The sequence below is a fragment of the Pholis gunnellus genome (assembly GCF_910591455.1).
Source record: "Pholis gunnellus genome assembly, chromosome: 12".
NCBI classification, from domain to species: Eukaryota; Metazoa; Chordata; class Actinopteri; order Perciformes; family Pholidae; genus Pholis; species Pholis gunnellus.
Window position 1 is genome coordinate 14,491,590 of NC_136539.1, and position 22,571 is coordinate 14,514,160.

The 22,571-nt window shown below is 39.7% G+C and overlaps 1 protein-coding gene across 1 annotated transcript; it reads right to left on the reverse strand.

The window, feature by feature from the left end:
• Positions 1–1,200: 1,200 nt before the first annotated feature.
• Positions 1,201–20,393, reverse strand: kcnj3a (potassium inwardly rectifying channel subfamily J member 3a; the record flags this gene model as incomplete). Its single annotated transcript, XM_079170945.1, has 3 exons — positions 1,201–1,796; positions 18,565–18,781; positions 19,716–20,393. 3 exons carry the CDS (start codon positions 20,391–20,393, stop codon positions 1,201–1,203), a joined length of 1,491 nt encoding a protein of 496 aa, XP_079027071.1.
• Positions 20,394–22,571: the final 2,178 nt, after the last annotated feature.

Here is a 22,571-nt window from a genome sequence, read left to right on the forward strand (position 1 = left end):
GAAAACCAGATTATATGGCATGGATTCAGTAAACAGGATGAATATGGGGCTGTGGTAGACCCTGTGGCTATATAAAGATTATAGTCATAATATTATTGCTTTCATCACAAAGGAGGCAGATAATGGGCCCTTATTAAAACAAAGGTTATGATTTCCTCACAGGGCCCACCTCTTAATCTAACAAGTAACACCTAAGTTGAAATTCTAATTGAGTGTCTTTTATGAATGACCACACAGCCCTACTATATATTTAGGTTGATTTTGTTATATGATGAAACAATTGCAAAAGAAATTGCACACAGAACTACTGTCCTAAGCAGGTGATTTATGAGAAAAATGCCCATAAATGCTGTCTAATATCACAGGGTGTTATATAATGATTGCTTTGTGCTTATCAAGTAAAAGTATTGACTCTTTCAACTTAAGTGTTACTTTAATAAGCAAGTGAAAATTGTGTGGGATTGTGCCCACTTCAGACAGGTCATATGATGCCAATAATACATTTTCAAATGCAAAATGCATCATCCAGCAACATATTCTGTATTTGATCAACTCATAAAGTCATAAAATCGCACATGGTAAAATAGTCTATATATGAAATACCAAAAATCCAGCTGTGAACAAACATGAAAATGGAAACAAGGTAATATAATTAAGGCTAAACATCTTTGTCTATTACCTTTGTATAGCTAAGTCAATAAGAGGAGCATGCAATCAACGTAACATTGCCACAATTTTACATTAAACAACAAAAGCAATCAACTCAAAACAAATGTATGTGCCTTTCGTCACCACAAATTAGAACCATGTAATGTAGATTTTCCACGTTGTAAATCATTATGGCTTTGTGCAATTGTTCACTGTCTGTAAAATCACAGATAGAATTGTTATTGTAAAATAATATATCAATAAATGTCATGCCAAAAATTATTGAGATTCTGCTCTACATGCGCTGTTTCTTACATGCCAGATTGTGCTAATTGTACATCATCCTAAAAAAAATATCAGAGGTCTTTCATAGCATGTGCACTTTCATCCAGGGACAAATGTGCTCAATTCCGTCACCCTACTTTATATAAGGTATATGTGCACATTTTCTACATTTCTTTTCATATAAGAATATTGTCCATTAATAAATTAGGGATAGTACAAGGTAGGGAAACAAAGGTGGATGGCATAAGTTAAAATATGTCGCCTGCTCTATGTAAAGCGATCTGAATTCATCTTTCTGAGTTTGGGCGGCAGGTGTCCGTCCATCCTGCCCCCTCCTCCCCCAGCCAGTCGCTGCAGTTTGGGAGGTAAGTCCGCCACAGACTTACTCATGGTCTCCGTGCTGATCTTGGAGGTCTTACCCATCAGCTTATCATCAGAGACGCCTGGCACAGAGCTGATTCGCTGCAGCTTCATGGGCAGGTCTCCAAAGCTGTAAGTCATCTCCGAGGTGGTGGAACTCATCCTTAGTAGCTTCTTGGGCAGGCCTTCCCGCCCTGTGATCTTCTGGAGCTTGGTGGGCAGCTTGGTGGTGCTGTCATTGTCCTCCAGGGTCTCCAGACAGTCCAGAGAGCTGTTCTTCTCCCCGCTGTTGCACAGGGACGGAGCCATGAGGGGCGAGGAGAGGAGCAGAGCCTCTTCCTGCTCCTTCACGCTGTATGGAGGGGTGGGCACCTCGAACGTAGCGTGGAACTGAGAGTAGTCCACCTTGAAGAAGCCTTCCTCCAAGGAGATAACCGGGAAGAAGCGGTGTCCCCACAGAACCTCGTCCTCGGTGTAAGACGTCCTCGCTTGGCAGGTCATCCCTGTTAAAAGGAAGAAAGAAAAAAAAAAGACCATTGAGTGGATGAATTGTCAGATTTAGAAGTTCAATTTGAGGCCTCAAAAACGATGGCAAAGGATGTGTCACTCTTGGCACAGATCAACCCAATAAAGACTGAAGATGAAATGTTTCATGACTCTAGTCAACAACAGAGGCCTGATTTAATTATATGATTGGCATCGTTCCATATACAACAATGCAAACGAAAATGCCTCAATGAATAAGAACTTAATGTATTACAGAGCCAGCTACCTAAATAAAGCTTAATGGATTTTTTTTTTTATTACTGATTTCCTGCCTAACTTGAAAGATAATTAAAAGTTATTTGTTGTATGTGTTTTATAAGAACGGCTATTTATTCAATGACAGTGATCCTGTACATTTCCCCACTGCGGGACTAATAAAGGATTATCTTATCTTATCTTATCTTATCCATAAAAGACCCAATTCATTCTGAAATTCCTGTTCATAAGGAACTGTCAATGCAATTAAAGCTATACCGACTCAAATAGCTGGATCGGATATCATGAATGACGGGGACGATCTATTCAATTCAATTAAATTTGTATACATTATATTAGAGCTGCAATAATTAGTCCAACTTGACCCACTTGTTGCTGCATTAAAGATGTTTACACTATAAATGTAATTCCTGTTAAGTCTGAAGATTTCTTTAACAAATTGCTAATATATGATTTATTCTTTTAGTAAGAAATAACAATTCAGTAAAATTGTATCTATGTATTTATCTGCTGTGTTTTGTTTTACAAAGTTAGGAAAGCATTGTTAAAGTCATGCCTGATGTTGCCTTACATATGATCTTACAGAATGACCTCAGTCTCTTCTACACAGTTATAAATTAAACACTAGTGTCGGATGGGTGCATAGTGTCAGCTGATACACAAAGCCCAGGTGTGTGTTTGTGTTCAGGGTTGTCTTTTTATGCACTAATGTGGAAGCTCAGGGTAAACAAAACAAAAAATAGGTTAATATCAAATTTGTAACTGACCGACCCACCGACAAGAGTGATGCTACAGTTCAAAACTGCTTCGAGTGAAAAACACTTCTCCACATCACCTCTTATGCTACTTAACAGTTCAGTCCACACCTTTAGCTTGGCTGGTAACCACAAAAGATAGAGGATTAAGATAATCAAACTGCAAGAGCGCCAGCAAAGGCTTCAGGAGGTCTAGCTCACACAAAATTTTCTTTTGAGCTTTCTGACACAAGAAAGGGAATCCAATTAAATCTAAAACATAAAAAAGCTACATGAAGTATCTGTTACATAACATTGTTCAGCTGGAGAAAAGCCAAAGTGAGTCTGATAATTTAGTAAAAGCGTTAATTTCTCTCATTTACCGACTACAAATTAAAACGAGATATCCTATTAAGCATTTTCTGGGTTTGTGTGTGTACCCATTAAGTATGCTTTGCAAATTCGGCACAAGATAGAAGAGATTTATACACTTCAAGCAAATGTTCCCTCACACGAGACTCTGAATTAAATCCCTTCTTAAAAACTCCCCTCACGTCTTTGGAAGCAAATGAATGCAATTAGCAAAATCATGAATGATCAACAAAAAAAGTTATTGGATGCTTATTAGTGATTACTAATCACCACTATTCAGTAGCTGCTAGCTGCCTGTGCGGTATATCATGCTACATTGCTCACAGCAAAGCCCCATTCATCTTGGCCTATACTATTCTAATGAAAACAGCACTTTCTTACTGAAAAGGAGCAAAGAAAATCTATAATTAGGTTCACATCTTAAACAAAACACTAAATTGGTTCTATCAGTCCCAAAAGCCCTTATTTTAGCAAAGAGGAATGGCTGGGGGCACTCATGTTAAGACTTGTTGAAATCCATTAGGAAATCAACGACAGCAGTAGCTTATTATCAAATGTTTTAATTACCAGCTTAATATTGTTCTGGCAGCGACAGTTGGGTCAAAACTGGGATGAAGCGCTCGCTCACAGTCAGACACCGCTGCTGATTGTGAGGATGTCATCATCGAAACTGGAGGCATCTGTGATTCCACCCTATTCCCAAGGTCATAAAATAATTCACTGATAACAGCTCGGTACACAACCGCAGATGTGCAAGAGACTGAACATCAAGTGCGTTCTGGGTATTCACAGTATTACTTCTGCACTATTGCTTTGCCGTCCCGGAGCCTTTAGGCATACGGAAGTGTGTTGCAGTGAATAAAGCGGGCAAAGCTAATGAGAACTTTAGGGCCAAAGCGCTTTGAGTTATGGAAATCTTATTGCATTGTGAGCCTTTTAAACTGCCTCCTGCCAAAACATAGTCACCTTTGATCATCAACAGGTTACATTTAGTGATTCTGGTGTAAAGTGCTCTGTGTTTTGGTTTTAAAACCAACTTAACCACCACCAGAAGTCAGCCGTACCTGCTTTATTGAATAGTAAATTGCTGCAATGTTAACTGGACGCCCATACAGTAAACACAGGGCTAGAACGTCGATAGCTTTACTTTTGGTGGTGCATGATCAGGAAAAAGGTTGGAACAAGTGAAATGAAATTGTGCCTGAGGCAAAAGGTTGCTACAGTAATACACAAGACCCGAATAGATTCATCTTACATCTATTAATAATGCTCTATTGTTCCTGCAGATGGTGTAGGAGTTACTGTAAGACCTCAGTCTCTGGAAAGACATGAACCCTGCTGGCATGGGGCTCAATCCCCCTTCTCCAGAGCCACTCAACCCCACACAAAAAAGAGGAAGAAATCTCACTGATGTGGATGGTCTAATTAACTGTACCCTACTTCAAAAACTAACAATGGCACTAGACTTAATCATGATCGTTAATATGCATTTACTTCGCGTACATTATTCAAGAGCTGATGCCTGAGCCGTTGCATAATCATAGACATGGTTGCATCACATATGTACAATTGTGTTGACAAAGATAAGCTGCTCTGCTAACACCCACATTCATATGGCACGCAGTATAACAGACACAGCAACAACAGTGAACTGCGTGCCTCCACGTTCACTCAGGCCATGACACAGTTTGAAACGTGATGGAAACGTACGCATTATGTGGAGAAACACGATCGACAGAGACCTTGAGATCAAACAGAGTACAATTTACCAGCTAAAAATAGCACAAAACATTAAAAACAGATTAATATGTTTTCTCAAGTTACTGAATGTAATTCCTAAAATAGGAATCCAGTCAAATGAGAATACCCATATCGGTGTGTATTTCGTATTACTGCATGGCAAAGGCTTATGTAACTCAAAAATACACGCCTGCCCAGGACTCAGTGTTTCTATGGAAACAAAACTGTAGGAATGTGTGCATGCGACAGCAATAAACCTCTTCACTGCTGAGTTTGGTCAAAAGTAACAGTGGCAACACAAAACAAAAGTCTCTCTCTCAGATCACGACATCCAAACTCAACTCAAAATGGATTTTCCATTCAGGGAACGGGTGAAATCATCCTTACGGCTCCAGAGTCAGACCAAAATTGTTTTACTGTCTCTGAAACGTGACCTTTTTTTATGACACAAGAGGTAAATCATACACTGACTTCTCATCAGTGAAGCACAAAACGAGTTTCTCCCTTGTCATCTATCATATTGTCTTACATCTGTGTCATCTTCATGGCACCACATTCGATATCGTGTGAGCATTGTGTCATAAACACACATGGCAGGGGAGAAACAACAGTCCTATCCTATCTCTGCTGCTGTTTGCTGCTGGCAACATGTAGCTGAAGGACTTTACACCAGTGAGGTAGAAGCACCTTAGAAGTGTGGTGTGCAGTGTTTTCACAGCCAGTTAGAGGTGTTGGTAACATCAGTTAACATACAGTATGTCAAAAATGTAAAAAACCAAACAAGCACACACAGCTTCAGTTGTTTTTTATACACACTTTTTATACTCTGTATAGGTACAAGGAACACTGCGGTAACAATGTCTTTAACCACTCTACCACCAGGACTATTTCAGGGTAATAGCAAATGATATTATTAATATACTGGCCCAAAATGACATCATTACTTACATCAAGTTCTAATGAAACATGAAAAACAAGAATCAACACCAATCAACACACATGCAGATTCATTCATTTTTCTACTCACTAACAATAAAAAAAAATACAGTTAAACTCCACAAGCTCTATTCAGGGAAAGAGAAATGCTGAAGAAACCAGGAGGGAAAAACATCATTGGAATCGATGAAGAGGCAATTCCTCATCCAACCCATTAGGACAGAAATGTGAAAGTCTGTGGATCCAGTACACTTCTCAGTAAATGGTTATCTGTTCCCCTTTGTGATAAGCCAATACCAATACATTTCAAATCAATGGAGTGAGTGGCCCTCCTCAATAAAGTGATGCACAGTAAGAGATTCTGTACCACCTTGAGTAAACAGCAATGTTCTGGTTGTGGTTTACCATACACATATGTTCCAGGGTCAAACAAACACATGTGTGTGTTAAAAGAAATCCTTGTGCAGATAACGATTCCATAAGAGACATATTACGACACCGTCTTTCCTGCTAGAAGTTTTATCAATATGCGAGGGTATTTGAAGGCTCGGTTGAAATTATCATTTGTTATCAGTTGTTATCAGTGTTACACAATAGAGCAGAAAAAGTCCCAGAAAAAAACCCTAAATGATTATAGTTACTTTCAGGTGAAAATGCTGCATTCAAAACTGACTTCAAACTGCACTAATCAATAATTGGACACTAACAATGTGTAGGGGTGAAAGGGGTCACTTGTTGTATCAAACCACAGAAAAAGGCTGCATGCCTCTGCAGAGCATTTTAGAGTTTTTCAGTCTCTTTCCTGTTTTGATTCACTCTCATCAGTCATTTCCAGCAGCAGCAGCAGGAGTGAAACAGCTCTGAGGAACCCACTGTACTGTACACTATATACCTGCACCAAACAGCTGACAGACACGGTCAGTGACTAGCTGGGGAACAAAGTGGAGCATTTAGCAGCTAAAGAGCCATATATATTTCTCTGTCTCCTCTATAGAGTTGCTGGAGACCTGAACAGAGTTAAAGGAAAGGAAATAGTGGACTTCCTTTTGCCAGGTGGCCAGAATCACAGCTATAGAATGCTAATGTTGCTCTAAGCCTGCTGTAGATACAATTAGCCACCTGTTTGCTCACATATTTACTCTAACAACGTTGTAAGGAGTAGATATGTTAATGTTGTATATATCAATACCGTCATAGGTAACAGAAACAAGTATTAGAGTAAAATGTACTTGAATTTTACAAACCATTTATAAATGGATCGCTTAAACATCTTTAATGATCAACCTGTCACATACTGCAGTTCTTATTTTTACATTTTACTGTTGAGATTAAACTTGTATTGTTGCTGTAAAAATCCTGTCTCTCCAATTTGGGGCTTTTCCAACTCTCAGATGGATTAGTGTTTCTCATTTCACCAGATCATTTATTTATTTTTTTCACATCTACTACAAAATAATAAAACCTAAAAGGGAAGTAAGATTTTTTTTTAATTTTTTTTTTATAAAGCACAAAAAGAAAAAAAGAAAATCATCCAAAACATCTCGTAGATCAACGATTATCAAACAACAATTATTAAAGTAGAAAGGATATGTAACGGCAACACAATTAGATAATAAATACTGAAAATGAAAATTGCAAAACTGCTAATAATGTGACATATCAAGAGCTGCTCCATGAATTTTTTTCATAAAACTATATCTTCAGTATAAAGGACAGGATGATCTGACTGACTGGCCAATGCAAATCTTAATCCTACACAAGTGTGAAATCCCATCAGAAGTCCCTCATCGCTGAAGTTCACCAGGCAGTTCACTGCTTTCATACTGTATGCAATAACCATGTGACAGCATGAGCGGCATTAGAATAATCCTCTGCTGAATCCACGAATTCAAGACAGATGTAAAAAAAAACCAAATGCATCTCATTGAAGGTATCTTCAGAGAGCAAATAACAAAATAATAAAAAATCATAGAAGAAAAATGTTCTGCATCAATGTGTGAGATTTTTCTGCCATCTCAGCAACAATCATGTTTTTAAATGAACTCTCCAGGCATAACTCAAACTCATATGTGTTTTTTTAAAGTGAATGAAGTGGACTTTGGGAATGACTATACACAGCACTGAGATGGGATGTCTGTCCGGAGATTACAGGTTCTCTACCTGCACTGTACAGTGTTATGCAATATTTCACAGACTCCTATCTGATTCCATTATGGACTGGAAAAAAAAAAGCCAAAGAGGCAGGAAGTGTCAAGAATAAACTTTGAGATTAAGTGGCCCAAAAGTCATCTCAGCTTGAGACTCTAAATAAATGCACTTTCCTTTGATAACACAGAGCTGTTTGCTTCTCAGGTCCAACAAAGTGAAGCAGCCGTGCAGTCAACAGAGTGACAGCGGAGATAAAATGGTTTCTTTGGGGGTTGGAAAAGCACTGTAAACTCTGAGGCAGCCTGCCAGTGTTTCTTGATAGTAGCTAAAAAAAAACCCGAGCCTAAGTGGTATTCACTGACTCTCGTCTAAAAGAAGCTCATCCAGGTTGTAGAAGGATCATATCCGTTTGGTGCCTGGCTCAATCAAATTCTCAGCTGCAGATCTGTACCTGACACAGTGAGAACAGAGAAAAGTCAGAGGCCAGACCTGAGAGCAGAGATCCATTTATTACACACACTCATCATTGCAGTGCTGTCAGCAAAGTCCCCTGACTGTCTATCACACTGTGGAATCAGCTCAAGTGTTGTGTATGAGAAAAATGCGAGCAAAAACAAGCATGTGAATGCGGATGCTGCACATGCAGAGCACCGCCACACACCACGATTCGTCCTGCTCTCATTGTCGGGCACTCGCTGCAGCCAAGGGTGTCCACAAAATGCCTTTGCTGCATCGTTGGATTGTGAGGAGCAGCAATTAATTCCAGACAATTATCCTGTTCTTCATATTGCAAAACAGGAAGCAGAATTCCCCTTTGTCTTGTTTCAGGATCTGTGTAACAACATATTAAGCTGCTGCGCTGAATGCGGTACTGTAAAGCTGAAGGAGAGGAGAGTACAAGGAGGCTGGGTGGTGCGTTTAAGCTATACTGAAGAGAGGAACGTTCAATTCACAGCTCTGAATAACGTGGTTCTTAGTGGTTTGGCTTTTTACAACTGACTCGTTACTCTGTTCAATGTTACAAAGGATAACACAATACCTACATACAATAGGGTAAACAAAAGATTAGACAAATCAGATTTTCATACAGATACTGTTATTGTGCCCACAAGTCCTGTCTGATCATCTGTTTCTATGGTGACCATCATCAAGTGGTAAAGTGTAGAGAAATCCACAAGCCTTCAGTGACCCGTTTTTCACAGTTTTACTTTTTCAAAGATGGAAATAAGTCCCCTCCCTCTGTTAAATACTGTATTCCAATGTGATCCATTTGTGAAGGTGCAGCTCTGGTATTTATTCCACATGCAGCACTGGCTGAGCAATGAGAGCAAGGAGGAAGCTGATGGAGGGAAAAGGCAGGGGAAGTGCACTGCTGTGGGGGAGGGGAGAGCCTGGATGCTGAAGCAATTGCTTGAGTGTGGAGGCTGGTGGAAAGGGAAGGGAATCAGAGCAGGGGCTGCCAACCATCTCCACACAAGGTGGGATGTCAGGCGGGCTAGAGGAACATATGGCAGTAGGCCATTAACTCAGCCAGGAGAGCGCATATTACCAAGTGAAGGCAATCTCAATACTGCTGTAAAGGGAACCAGTTGAGCATAAAAGCACTTGATGGATTTCCTTTAGGCCAAACGACCACTATTGGTCATACAGGAAAAATCGCATGGCATCCAAACCAAATGGAGCTATGACTGACTTGCTCCTCATTTTGTATTGAGTGCAGAAATGATCAGAAAACCATTTTCTCTCCATGAAACAGACTGAGTGAGTGAGAGCTCTAATCTCATATTGATCTTGAGTATTAAATCGACTTGAATCATGAAGAGGAGTTACAGCTGAAAGCGGGGACACAAAAGAGGGAATTTTTAAGCCTGAAGAGATCTCAGACATAGGTGGTGTTAAAGAGGAGTAACTCGCTGGTAAGAAAGCATAGCTCTTGTTTTATCAAGTTTGTCACTTGAGTGTGAGAGCAGATTATTCTAGTAAATTTGAGCATGTCTGAGTGACAAAAACAGAAAGAGAGGAGTCTCTGGAGGTACTTGCTAAAAGACAGGTCTTAAGAATAACATGCTCATGTGGCTCTGTGTTTAGGCCGCAGGATTGATTCACCCACACTTAAGAGACGGTCGCAGCCCAACCAATCAATGCTTGCCGGTGACCAACACTGCAAGTGCATCACAACCTTCCTTATGACCTCCTAGGCAAGTGGAGCCACAATTGTATCTCAATTATGGCCATGTAACACTTTGCCCCAAGTGTCCATCCTCCATCTAGACAGGGGTTAATATCGAGGTCTACAGTTTTTACCATAGTAATTACCAAAAACAGCACGGGGCGCACGTCTTCTAAGATAAAGACAACCAGGACCTAGTCAATTATTTCTCACTCTTCTCAGCGTGACATGAAGACTGAGGCGTTATTGGTGAATGCATTTCTGGTGATTTGGTCACAACAGTTCATCCAAGGTCTGCCACCACACCTCCTCTGCTGGTGATTTATTGCCATCCAACACGGACTTGACAAATCCCTAAAGACACAATTACCTTGCTCCCCCTTGGGAAGCCAGCACAGTTCATCTAAAAGGGATAATGAATCCAGGATGTCATCGCCGGTTCGCTGCAATGCCCATTATGTGGAGTTCATCCCCAGTGCAATTATTGTATGTACAGTAGACATAAGAGGTAAATCTCACAGATGCGATCCTAGAATACCCCTGTTTGTTTATCTAAAATTAGTAAAGCTAATTTCAGCCTTACTCAAAGCAGCATGCAAGCTCCAGCAAACAGGGCTGCCCTTGTGTAATGAGTGTAATGAGTTGTTCAGCAGATGCCAGTATACAGTGGGTGGACAAAATATCATGAACACTTTTACAACGTAATCATATCCAACAGTTTTGCAACAGATCTTTTGTGAAGCTAAAGTTCAGTTAATTTGTCGACTTTGTGACGTGTTGACTCGTCTCTGTGGTGATTTTGAGGGTGTATTTTTTGTTGTTGTTGCAATGAACTGAATTAAATTGTAAATATAACTCCAATATACAGTATATGTAGCATACAGTCCATTACAATCCAGTATAGCAACACTATAATAAAGACTCATAAAATGGAACACACTATTCATTTTAGGACTATTATAATATATTTCATTTGATTATATAGATCTTCATAATTGTATATCCATTCCATAATAATATAATGTACTATAGCATTTATATTAAGCAAACCTATGAAATCATTTCCAATGTCATTTCAAATTCACGCTGCTTTACTGTGTAAAAACCCAGTGGTGGAAGATTCTTGACTCAAGTAAAAGTACCATAATGTAAAAATACTCCACTACAATTAAAAGTCTTGCAATTTACACATAATGTGCTTTACTAGGACGATTACCAGGAAAGTGTATGAGTATATCATTGTATTCAGGTCCACACTTGTGTATATTCACACCTCTTTGCGACACTGCTAGCATTATCCATATTTGTCATGCTGAGATATTCAAGGAAGATAGCTGAAAAATGTGTTGTTGATTAATTCAAATGAACCAAACGTATGAAACACATTTTAACAAGTGAGCTGTAAGGTATCCAACGTGGGGCTTAACGCTACACAGGTGGAGCTCAGCAGGGACAGACACGTCTCTCCTGAGTTCTCACCCTGAGCACATTAGAATTAATTGGAAACTCCTGCTCTCACCGGATCTGCAGCCTTAGCTTCCCCACTGAACCCTCTTCAACTCTTTGACCCCCGTGGCTGCAACAGGGACAGCCGCACCGGGAAGGGAAGACACACTCACGGTGTAATGACTCAGAATAAATTACGGTCAGTTCCTCCAGAGGACGGCACAGACTTGACTCGTATCCGGGGTTCACTTGCGCCGCTGTTTACTTAAGCTCTGGAGCTCCTGACGTCAGGCGACCCCAGACCTCCGGGGCTAGGACCTCTTACTGATATGATTGAAACTATTAGGCCTCCGGCACAATAGAAACGTTCTGCATTTTCATTTCAATTACTGCTACTCATGATAAAACACAGATCGGGTCATGACATAGACTGCTCTGCTAATCAGTGGCAATAGGCGTTTCAAATTAATTATGCTGACTGTCTGGACGGAGCAATTATTATTCCTAATTTAATTTCTAAATATACACTTTATGTGTATTTGTTGCACAACAGTTACTTAATTGAAGCTGTGATGATTATCATATAACAACATTATTATTAGGTCAGGTAATTACTTTTTTATTTACCTAAACTGAGTGACAAGAGTCTCTTTAATGCCTTTTTTTAAATAAAGAGTTAATATATCTGATCGTATATTATTCTAGATCTTAGATCTAGATATTTTCATACTACACAGGTCTAAACACAGACTTCATTTAAAAGATAGAGTGGCACAATTTCAAATACTAAGCAGGTAGGCAATTCATTATTCAGAGCTGCTTTCTCCAGTCACATACTGCATTTATGCACACATGAATAAACATTAACAGTTGATCCAGTCTATATGCAACTAACCCCCTGCCACCCACACTCATTTTAAAATGAGCAGATAGCTCGGATATTCTATTTTTTATTCCATAACACTGCCTTGTAGCAGTATGAAAAAGAGTGGGCTGACAGAAATCTTTCAAAATAATCAAAATCAACACGAGACGTTATCGAACAGAAGAGACTTTTTGATATTTTTCCCATCTTTTGCCTAATAACCAAATCAAGAGATGAAGTGGGACGCTGTGTTTCGTGTACATCACACATTCAGGTGGAAAATCATTTAGAAACATGGGGATTATTAGTTAGTTTGGTAAGCAGCGAGTGTTTGCCTGCGGTACAAATGTGCTGTGTTACCAAAAGAGTGAAATAAAGTCCATCTGAAAATTCTCTGAGCAAACTAATTCAAACATTTAAATAAACAACAAGACAGCAGACTTTATCATGACGTTCACTTCCTAAAAAACCTTGTAAAAAACATGTCTAAATATGACTTATTTGCAGCGTTTTATTACACTTGCCGTGAAATGCACGGCAAGTGTAATGATCACCCTGCACACATTTGCATGACAGTCACATCTCTCTGAAAAGAAAAGAGGTTTGTGTTAATGATAGAGTTTATCCTCGTGAATTATTGCTTTTCGTAGCTGATGAGTAAATTTAAAAACACTTTGCAGAGCTGGTGAAGATCTGCGACTATATGAGACCCCAAACACTATACAAAATTTCCGGGATAGACTGATGTGCTGACAAACCTCTTTCTGTTGAATGAGTGAGTGAGTTCCTCGCAAAATAAATCATCAGCTTGTTTATGCTTGTTGGTTATTATTTCTTTAAGCTGAAAACTGCCTGGTCTTAAATTATATAATACACATTAGATTAGATCTTCAGCATACGGGATCTGCAGCGTTCAGATAGGAGTGTTGTGGTGTAACTGCATCATGTACAAATCCAACACTGAAAATCATTACACTGATTCGTTTCATGGATGGAGGAACCTAAACGTCTGTCGCTGGCAGCTACAGTTTATTTTGGGTTCCCAAGAATCAGCTCCACTAATGAACAGATTGCCTCTGGCTTGTTTTTTAAGCCTTTGCAGTGTTGAACAGCATTACTGGTGTTAATGGGACACTTATCTAAACTTCTGATGTATTTTAAGTTGGTAGTAGTTCAGAATCAGCTGGTGAGTCAAAGTCAGGTCAAGACCCTGCAAATCTATCAATATGTTACTATATCAAAATGTGTTCATGATGAACTTGATATATTTAGAAGAGGCCCTTTGGTAGAAACTATTCAATAAATGATTACTCTTTTTAGCTGCTCCTGGTATTGTGCATGCTGGCTCACTGTGACATTAAGTGCATTTCATTCCACCTGTTTGCACATTTAAGAAAAAAAGAAAAGTGGAACCCTCCATCAACAAAAAATTGAAAATATTGCAAAAATATTTTTACTCTTGGCTGACAGGGAAAAGTTGGAGTATAATGGAAACAGACTTAGTGTGAATAAATTACGACGCACAGTACATGAAGCATGTAACTTAAATGTTCACTGAAACTTCGGATTAACTGAGGGGACATATGAGTATATGGAACAAACATAAATACCATATTTTCATCATGTTTTCTACATTGTTAACCACCGTTTGACTGGCGTTCTTTGTATTACGTCACCCTCTTCTTCTGCAATGGTCTGTTAGCAACAGGCTGGAGAATTAACGCCACTAGCTGATTCTCTTAATGCACTGACTCCTAATATTTGCACAACAGTGATGGATGGAAACACAAATACATTTTCTTTTGCAGATTTCCTGGAAATTTCCTGAAAAATGCATTTGCTATGAGTTCCAATACCCATACTACCATACTATTTAGTATGCCAGAAAAATATTTAGTATCTCCTAACACAAAATACGTCAAATTCAGTATGACAAAAATCGCTTTTTGCAGTATTCAAGCCAGCATACTTTTCTGGGTATTCCAACCCACAATCCTCAGCACAGCAGATATATGAGCAAGAGGGTCAAAATTCAAGTGCAATGTTATGAGGAAGTAGTATAGCCCAACTGAATGCACAATGCCTGCATGCGTACTATGTAAGGGCAGTTGCAGTATGTACTATAAATAAAAGGAAAAAGTATGCTAGTTGTAACACAGAGTCAGATGGGAACTTAGCTACCGTCACAGCTTCCTGAGACGCTAGAATAGAACTGAGTCATGGTCATGTCATTAGTAATGTCAGTGCCCGATTCTTCCCAGCTGCCCAATCCATTCTGCACATGCATGGGAGAGCACACCCAGTATGCGGTGCGGGAAGAGCCTCCCCTACTCTGCCTTTGATTGGCTACAGGCTACTAAACATTAATGTTAACTATGATGCTAACCAACCCTTTAAAGAACTAGACAGGCCACGGGAGCTCGCGTTTTGTTCCATTAGTCTGTTAGGCTACCCGGTTACCAGCAAACAATGGTAATATGTTAATGGTTATGGTCTTTATTATTTACAGTTATCATATTATTTCATTAATAAATTCACTTCTGATCATTGTTGAGGCTAAAAATAAACTTTGTAGATTTTGAATATTGTCAGTTTTAAGAAAATGTAAAATTGATATTGATAATATGAATATTAATTATGACTATGGTAGTCTCTGATAAGCCCCACTGTGCTCTGCTCCTCCGCAATAGAACCACACAGCAGGGTCTGTGGGCCTGACTAGCCCGCTGACTAGCAATCAACCCCTGCAGGAGTTAGCTTCGCCTCAAACCAATTTATTGAGCTTTCTTAACTCCGATAACATCGGGACAATTTTGCAATTCGCCATCAATTTTAGTAGATTTGCAAATATTCAAAATCTACACAGTTTATTTCTCACCTCAAAAATGATCAGAGGGGAATTTAAAAAAGCATACAATAATTAAAAAAAAGAATAAAATAAAATACTTCAGACAAAGTGAACCTTCGAACTACGGGACAAAGTTAGCGTTAGCGTTTAGCAGCCAGTAGGTCTTCCAGCAAGGCTACAGAGTAGAACGGAACATACGCAGAACAGATCATTTTTATGACAAGAAAAAACGGTCTGTGAAAAAAGAAGCCTGTGACCACTTGTTACAGAGTTACACAGTGTTCTGAATTACCTGTATTACTCATTACCCTGACTTTTGCTAAATCTTCTTTATTTGAACGTGTTTTTCTATGGTATGAGTGCTACATTTATGTAATGTTACTACTCCACCATACTACAAGTGAGCAGAAGTTACTGCACTGCGGACTCTGTGAGAATGTAGAAACGTATTGTCCAACCATAAAATCTAGCAGGTATTTATTTTTGTCACAAAATGTTAATTCATTTTATTAATAGTACTGATCATAATTTTTTCCCGGGCTGCAGTCATTACTTGTTATTCACTCTGGCCGTGTTCAATTCCTCCTTTGTTATCCAAACAAAAATCAATGCCTGCAATGCACAAATAATGCAGGAGTACCTGAGCTTGGGGTTATTGTGCTGAGATTCACATTAACAAAGCAACAAGGGGATGACGCGCTCACACACAGAGCCTTGCATGCATATTTGCTCTGTAGCCAATGACACTGTAACTCTATACTTGTTGGGGAGTGATGTGGTTTGTGTTGCTTTTATTGATTGTTATTGTGTCAGACATTATCCCTGTTATTGCTGTTAACTCAACCAAAACGTGTTACTACAGGCTTCTTGTTTGTGCTTTTCTTTCTTACAGCTATCGTGTTTTTGCAGGGCAAGCATTCAGACGGCATGTACAGTACAGAGCAGTACAGTACATTAATTGCAACGTGATGTAAAGCCAATTCATCCACAGCAGCACAACATCTTCCGTAAAAAGAAAACCAGACGCGATACCACAAAACCACAACTGTCATTAGTCCAGAAGAAAATCTGCTGCTACCAGACATACATGTCTGATTTGGATGGTGTGTCTTACTCAGGTGGTGATCAAAAACACATCGGGCTCCTCTTCAAAAGGAATAAGAAATAGCTCGTGTCTTTTTATATAATGGAGAGGCCACAGCAAAATGGAACCATTCTATATCTGTGCTGCTCCACGATACACACATTTTTCTCTTTTCTTGTGCATAAAGAAAACTTCAGTCAGTCCAAAAGATTAGATATAATAAATGCAGTACAGAAGGTTACTGTGTCAAAAAGGGTACACTGTTGTTTGTTATTATCTAGTAGGAAGGACACAGAGACAATGATCGTGTAGCTTTAATCTGTAGTGGAAAGTACTTTAACTTGTGTTCCAGACGGTTTTCCACACATAACAAAAACAACAACAACCTAGATCTGGGGAGTTGGACAGGTTCTTCACTAGTAAACACCAAGCCTCATAAATATTTCATCTTATTCTTTCTCTGCTGTAACACCTGTTCTGGCAAGCACTCCTCACAGCAACGCCTCCGTGTGCTTTTCATATTTCAGAAGAGAGATCCTCCTTAATACCACGCCATGTTGTCAACAAAGCAATTTAATTTAATGTTCTGCTTTGCATGTTTGCCTGTTTTATTACTGAAATTGCGATATGATTCCTATACCATAGGAATAAAAAAAACAACTAAGTTTAGGTGCAGTGCTGCAATCCTGAATACTCAAGGAGAGGTTGCCATGGAAACAGAGTTACATTGGCCAGGAATGAAAGCGTCTGAGGATTTAGACTTTCACTGTACATCAATTTTTAACCATAGATTTGTTTTCACATCAGCCTTTTCCACCGACTTCACATGACCACAACTGCTCCTAAAAACGTGAGCATAACATTCCCAAACCAACCAGTTTAATCAAAGCTGAGATTGTGACTATAATACTTGATACGAGGACACGCGCTGCTGTGACAGTCACTGTCATACTAAAAATACCCGCTAATATATGAATGATAATTCAGTCACATCGCCGCAATGAATATTTCCATACCTTAAAACCAAAGCAACCTGTACACAACAGCAATTTTACAATTACTCTCATCAAAAAAAACTTTGAAACTACATGTTTACTGGTAATTAATTGGATTAATAGATAATCAACTGAGAGAAAGAAGAAACAAAGAAAGAAACAGTGAGCAGATACATTTATGTTGGACATATCCAACACTAAACCCAAACTGTACTCATACTCAACATTGTACATTAACATCTATATGCACCATGCTTGAGAATATGTCAAATCTCATCAAATTGACATAAATGCTTTAGTCATAGACTGAAGAATCTTTACGTAAGTTACATCTCAACTGAATGACTTAAATGAAAGTGCATTAAATGATTCAAACTATCTATTAGGAACTGAAGATCTTTGCTAATTGCTATCTGCTGTGTCAGTCTTCCTGTCACATCTCCACATGCTGTTTTCTCTGAACCAACCTATTACAACTGCTCCTCTGTTCACTCCATAATCCTAAAGGAGCTCTCCCCACACTACACAATATATCAGCTGTGTCAAATAAACGGTTGAATTCAAAATGACCACAGTGGAGAATTTTACTCCGGGCATTACTCATCTTGTGGAAATGGAATTCTCTAATTCCAAAGGGACCATAGAAAGCAAATTATTATCCCCTCAGAGAAAAGCAGCCACGAGGTAAGCGCTGCACGGCCACAAAGGCGTGAGGAATTGAATTTATTTCAGATGCTGGAGTTTGAAATAGTTTCACAACTCTCATGTGGTTTAAATCTTGCCTCAACTTCCCCCGAAACCCAGAAGGTGTTTTAATGCATGGATTAAAAACTGGTTCACTCGATGCCTGCAACATAAAATGGATCATCTACGATGTATAATGTTCACCGCTGCTATTACTTGCATCTATGTGTGCCACAGAAGCAAAAATCAATAAAATGCAATAAAAAGGTCAACAGTGTGTCCATTTGGATTTATTAACACCTAATAGAGGTCAAAATTATCCATGAGATTTGTTGCAGAAATCGATATTGCAGCACTTCAAAACATTGTAACTGACAACACAACATCTTCAGCTACTGTACATTTAGCCTGCAGCAACAACATGCAGCAAAACAAGCTCTCAATGTGTAACAGCAGGCCTATTTAATGCATGTTTGCTTTTACTCACCTGTAGTCTCTACTATTCCTTCCAGTATCACCACAATTTCAAACTGCTCTGTTTGCATGGACCTCTGGGAGAGGTCGTAGAAGGGGCTTTTGGTGTCAATCACATGGCAGATCGTGAGTGGTGAGACGAGGAAGAGCTGGTCTGCCCCGGTACTGAAACCCACGTCCAGCTCCAACTGATCCAGCGGAAGAAACTCGCCCTCGGGCGTCTGGCGAGACTAAGGAAGCGTACAGGATGAGACAGAGATGTTGAGTGGGGGAAGGAAGGGGTAAGACAGACTTATCTACAGCACATCAGAGCCTTTGTTGGAGCTTTTCACATGTACATGCAATCAGAGCAACAAATCAACGTATCAGAGAAAAATGCTATAATTTCCTTAATTGACATTGTCAAGAATATCCAAATTAGAATGTGATTTGATGTACCACCGGGACTTAAAATGTGTCATATTTGACACAACTGAATCAAATCCACTGCTTTAAATTGAGTTTTCTCTGGATTTGTCTGCCTTCACCTGCTGTGTCAGCACATGGAATTAGAATTTATCAAACTGTTTTAATAATTTAGATGGATATGGTTACAGTGGGCATTGGGGGAAACTGAGTTTATACTTACCTTCAACTTTTTGGGAGCCTGCATTTAATTCCCTATATTATTACTCTATTCCTATATATTACATAATAATTGGTGGATATTTGTATTGTAGAGTATTTCAAAGTTTGTATACGTTTACTAAGGACTTTTGTGAAGCCAGGAGGTGGACAGCAGGGCAATCCATAGATGATGTTCTCCTAATAAGGGACAGCAGCACATTTATACAAGTTGTATAACACATTACCATTTTAAAACAGTTGGCATATGAACAAAGTGTTCTTCTCGAGTTCTTATAGGGACAGGAAGGTCTCTTGGCAAACTTGACAGATTTCCCCCATCAGTTTTGGAAAAAATGTCTTGGTGACTTATGGTCTATTTGTATTTATTTACAACATTGTAGTCATGGCTTAATGTTTAGAGTGGGCTTGAATGTCAGTGTGTAGGCCTTTCAGCATCAGTTACCTAAAAAAGAAAAAAGGCATGGACTGAGCCATGATACACAAAAGGAATAGAACTAAAACAGTCAATGCATCCCGACTAAAAGTAGCATCACTTACTTTCAGCAATTTGCAGCGGATCTGAGCAGAGACCATATGGCTGTTACGCAGGTTGCCGACCCTGAACATGAGAGTTAGTTTTCCATCTCGCATAGAAATCACCGCGTGTTCACTGAACATTAACGTCTCGGCCCTTTTCTTGGGCTGAGACATCTTGATGAACATGCAGCCGATCAAGAAGGCATCGACAATTGATCCGAGGATCGACTGGAAAAGAAAGAGAATGATCCCCTCGGGGCATTTGTCTGTGATGTATCTGTAACCATATCCTATAGTGGCCTCGGTCTCTATGAAGAAGAGAAAGGCTGAGGGAAAGTTATAGACATTGGCCACACATGGAGTGTACTTGTCATTGTGGGCTCTGTTGAGGTCTCCTCTGATGTATGCGATGCACCACCACATAGACGCCATGAAGAGCCAAGCGACTGTGTAGGTGAGGATGAAAATAAACAGATTCCAGCGCCATTTCAAATCTACTAGTGTTGTGAATAAGTCTGAGAGATATCTACTGGTTTCACCACCCAGGTTCCCATGCTGGACGTTACATCGCCCGTTCTTGTCCACGAACCGCTGCCTCTTCCTCTTTTTCTCTGGGGGAGGCTGGTTGAATCCAGACCCGCTAGATGAGGTGGTCACTACCTGATAATCGTCCCCAAATTTCTTTCGAAGTGCAGACATACTACGATGACAGCAGCGAAAGAAATAACAAAGGATTCAGTGAAATAAAAAAAAGTCTGGGTTGTAGTTGCTGCAGTCGTTAATGCCCGTGCGCAATGTCTCCTCTTTGGAAATAAGGCAATAAAAGTATACTGTCTTCACCCCAGTTAGTCTTGCACCGTCCTCTTTCGCCACACGCTACTGTTGCCACACTCTACAGCCATGAAATGTCAATAATGGAAGAGTAGATTACAAACCCCGAAGATGGAAGCCATATGAAAGAAATAAGCGACCCACAGGATAAGGTATCCAAACGCGCCAGTCACAGTCCAGGTTTTTACAGGTTTATCAGTTGCTGCGTCGTGGATTACTCATCGCCCCTGAAGGTTGGGGCTATATCGACCTTTTCAGAACTGTACTCACAGAGTAAGTTTTCATGCGAAAGTTCAAAATCCTTCCGCGGCGCAAAAAACACCAATATCTCCGCGTAATTAGTCGCTGGAAACGGTTTCCAGGATGAAACGTCTCTGTGCGCACTTGCGTCTGTGTTGGATATGATTCGGTTTCCAGCCCTTCCTTTGTAATCTGAATACATATGAGATGAGTTGCATCCAAGCATCTGAATGCAAAAAAATGACGAGATAGAGGAAGAAAATCACTGTCCCACTGTCGTCATTTTTGGCTGCGCGCATCGACGCTGATTAACAGGCTCTTTTCGGGCACCTATTCCCTTCTCTTAGAGAAATGTCGACTGGATTCTCATGGTTCAGCGGTAGAAGATCCACCAGACGCTCTTTTGGCCGCTTAGATCCCTTTTTCCCGTCGATTTCCCTGCGCGGCTCCTGCGCACTTGAACAGCTCCAGTGATGCACTCACTGTTGCCTAGTGGTACAACAAAGACAGACAATTTGGAGGAGGAGGGAAGAGGGTTCGCCTGATTTGACAGTTTTTTTTTTTCGAGTGATCAAATATGTGAAACTGCAGCCAAGATGTCATGATGACTTTCAAATAATCCCTCTAAACGCCACGTTTAGCCTTTACCAAGACAATGAACAGGATGCTGGCTCTTTATAGCATTACCAAATTGGTTTATATGATTATAAAAATGGGGAAAATAAAATAGCAGTATTTCACAGCTTTATCTCTATATTAGACACTGCCAGGAAGCATCCTGTGTACAAATATTTCCATTGTTCACCTAACTTCCTCTCTAATATACTGTATATGCAGTTCATGGTAATGTAATGAAAAACATGTCTTGCATCTGTAGTGGACAATAACAAATGCGCCTTGTTTACCGATTGTTCTTCTGGGTCACCCGTGACCCTTCCTCCATCCCATGGGTGACTGCACCCACTTTATCCAGTGAATGCTATACACAAGAGATCACAGTAGAGTGACACGTTCTGCAGGAAAGCTGCTGACACTCACAGCAAACTGTATTAGATCTCAGGGGGGACAAAGAGCTGCAACCAACCTGGATGCACTGCTCAGAATTCACTCATCGTATTACCAAGATCATGGCCACAGAGGAATACACCCACACCATAGTTACCCAGGCTGTCTCTCAAACACATATGAAGCAGGACGAAGAACATACCACCACCTCTCTCACACAGTTTAGCACCCTCAGCCCCTCTACCTTTCTCTTCCCTTTTCCCCTTGATATCGTGCTGTTGTGTGTTGCACTAAATCAACATGTTCTGGCTACATTTCTCCCTGTTAAAAGCACAATTACCTTTTAATTGAAGAGTCACTGATGACTGCAGCTTTGAAATGTACGTGTCAATTTTACTTATTCATTTATGTTATGACAGACAGTTTTAGCTAGAGACAAGGAGACAGCAGCAGTTTGGGGATCAATTTTGGTAATTTTCACTTGAGAAAGAGTAAATCTCCGTAGATAAATATATGAAAAACTCTTTCAATTAAACCTCCTTACTTCTGAATCAAGCTCATAAGTCATCCACTAGATACGGTTACTTGCACCACACAAAACTCCATGTGAATATGAAGCAGAGCTCTTTTTTACACTCTGTTGTCATGTCATCCAATATGCGTTGATCTTTTATATGCCAAGATACTGTATATTTCTACAGCAGCTCGTTTCCTTTAATCTTTAACCTTATTAGGATCCAGTTTTTCAGCTCACAGGAATCAATATGCTGTAAAGTCAATCTGGTTCCAAACGAAATCTAC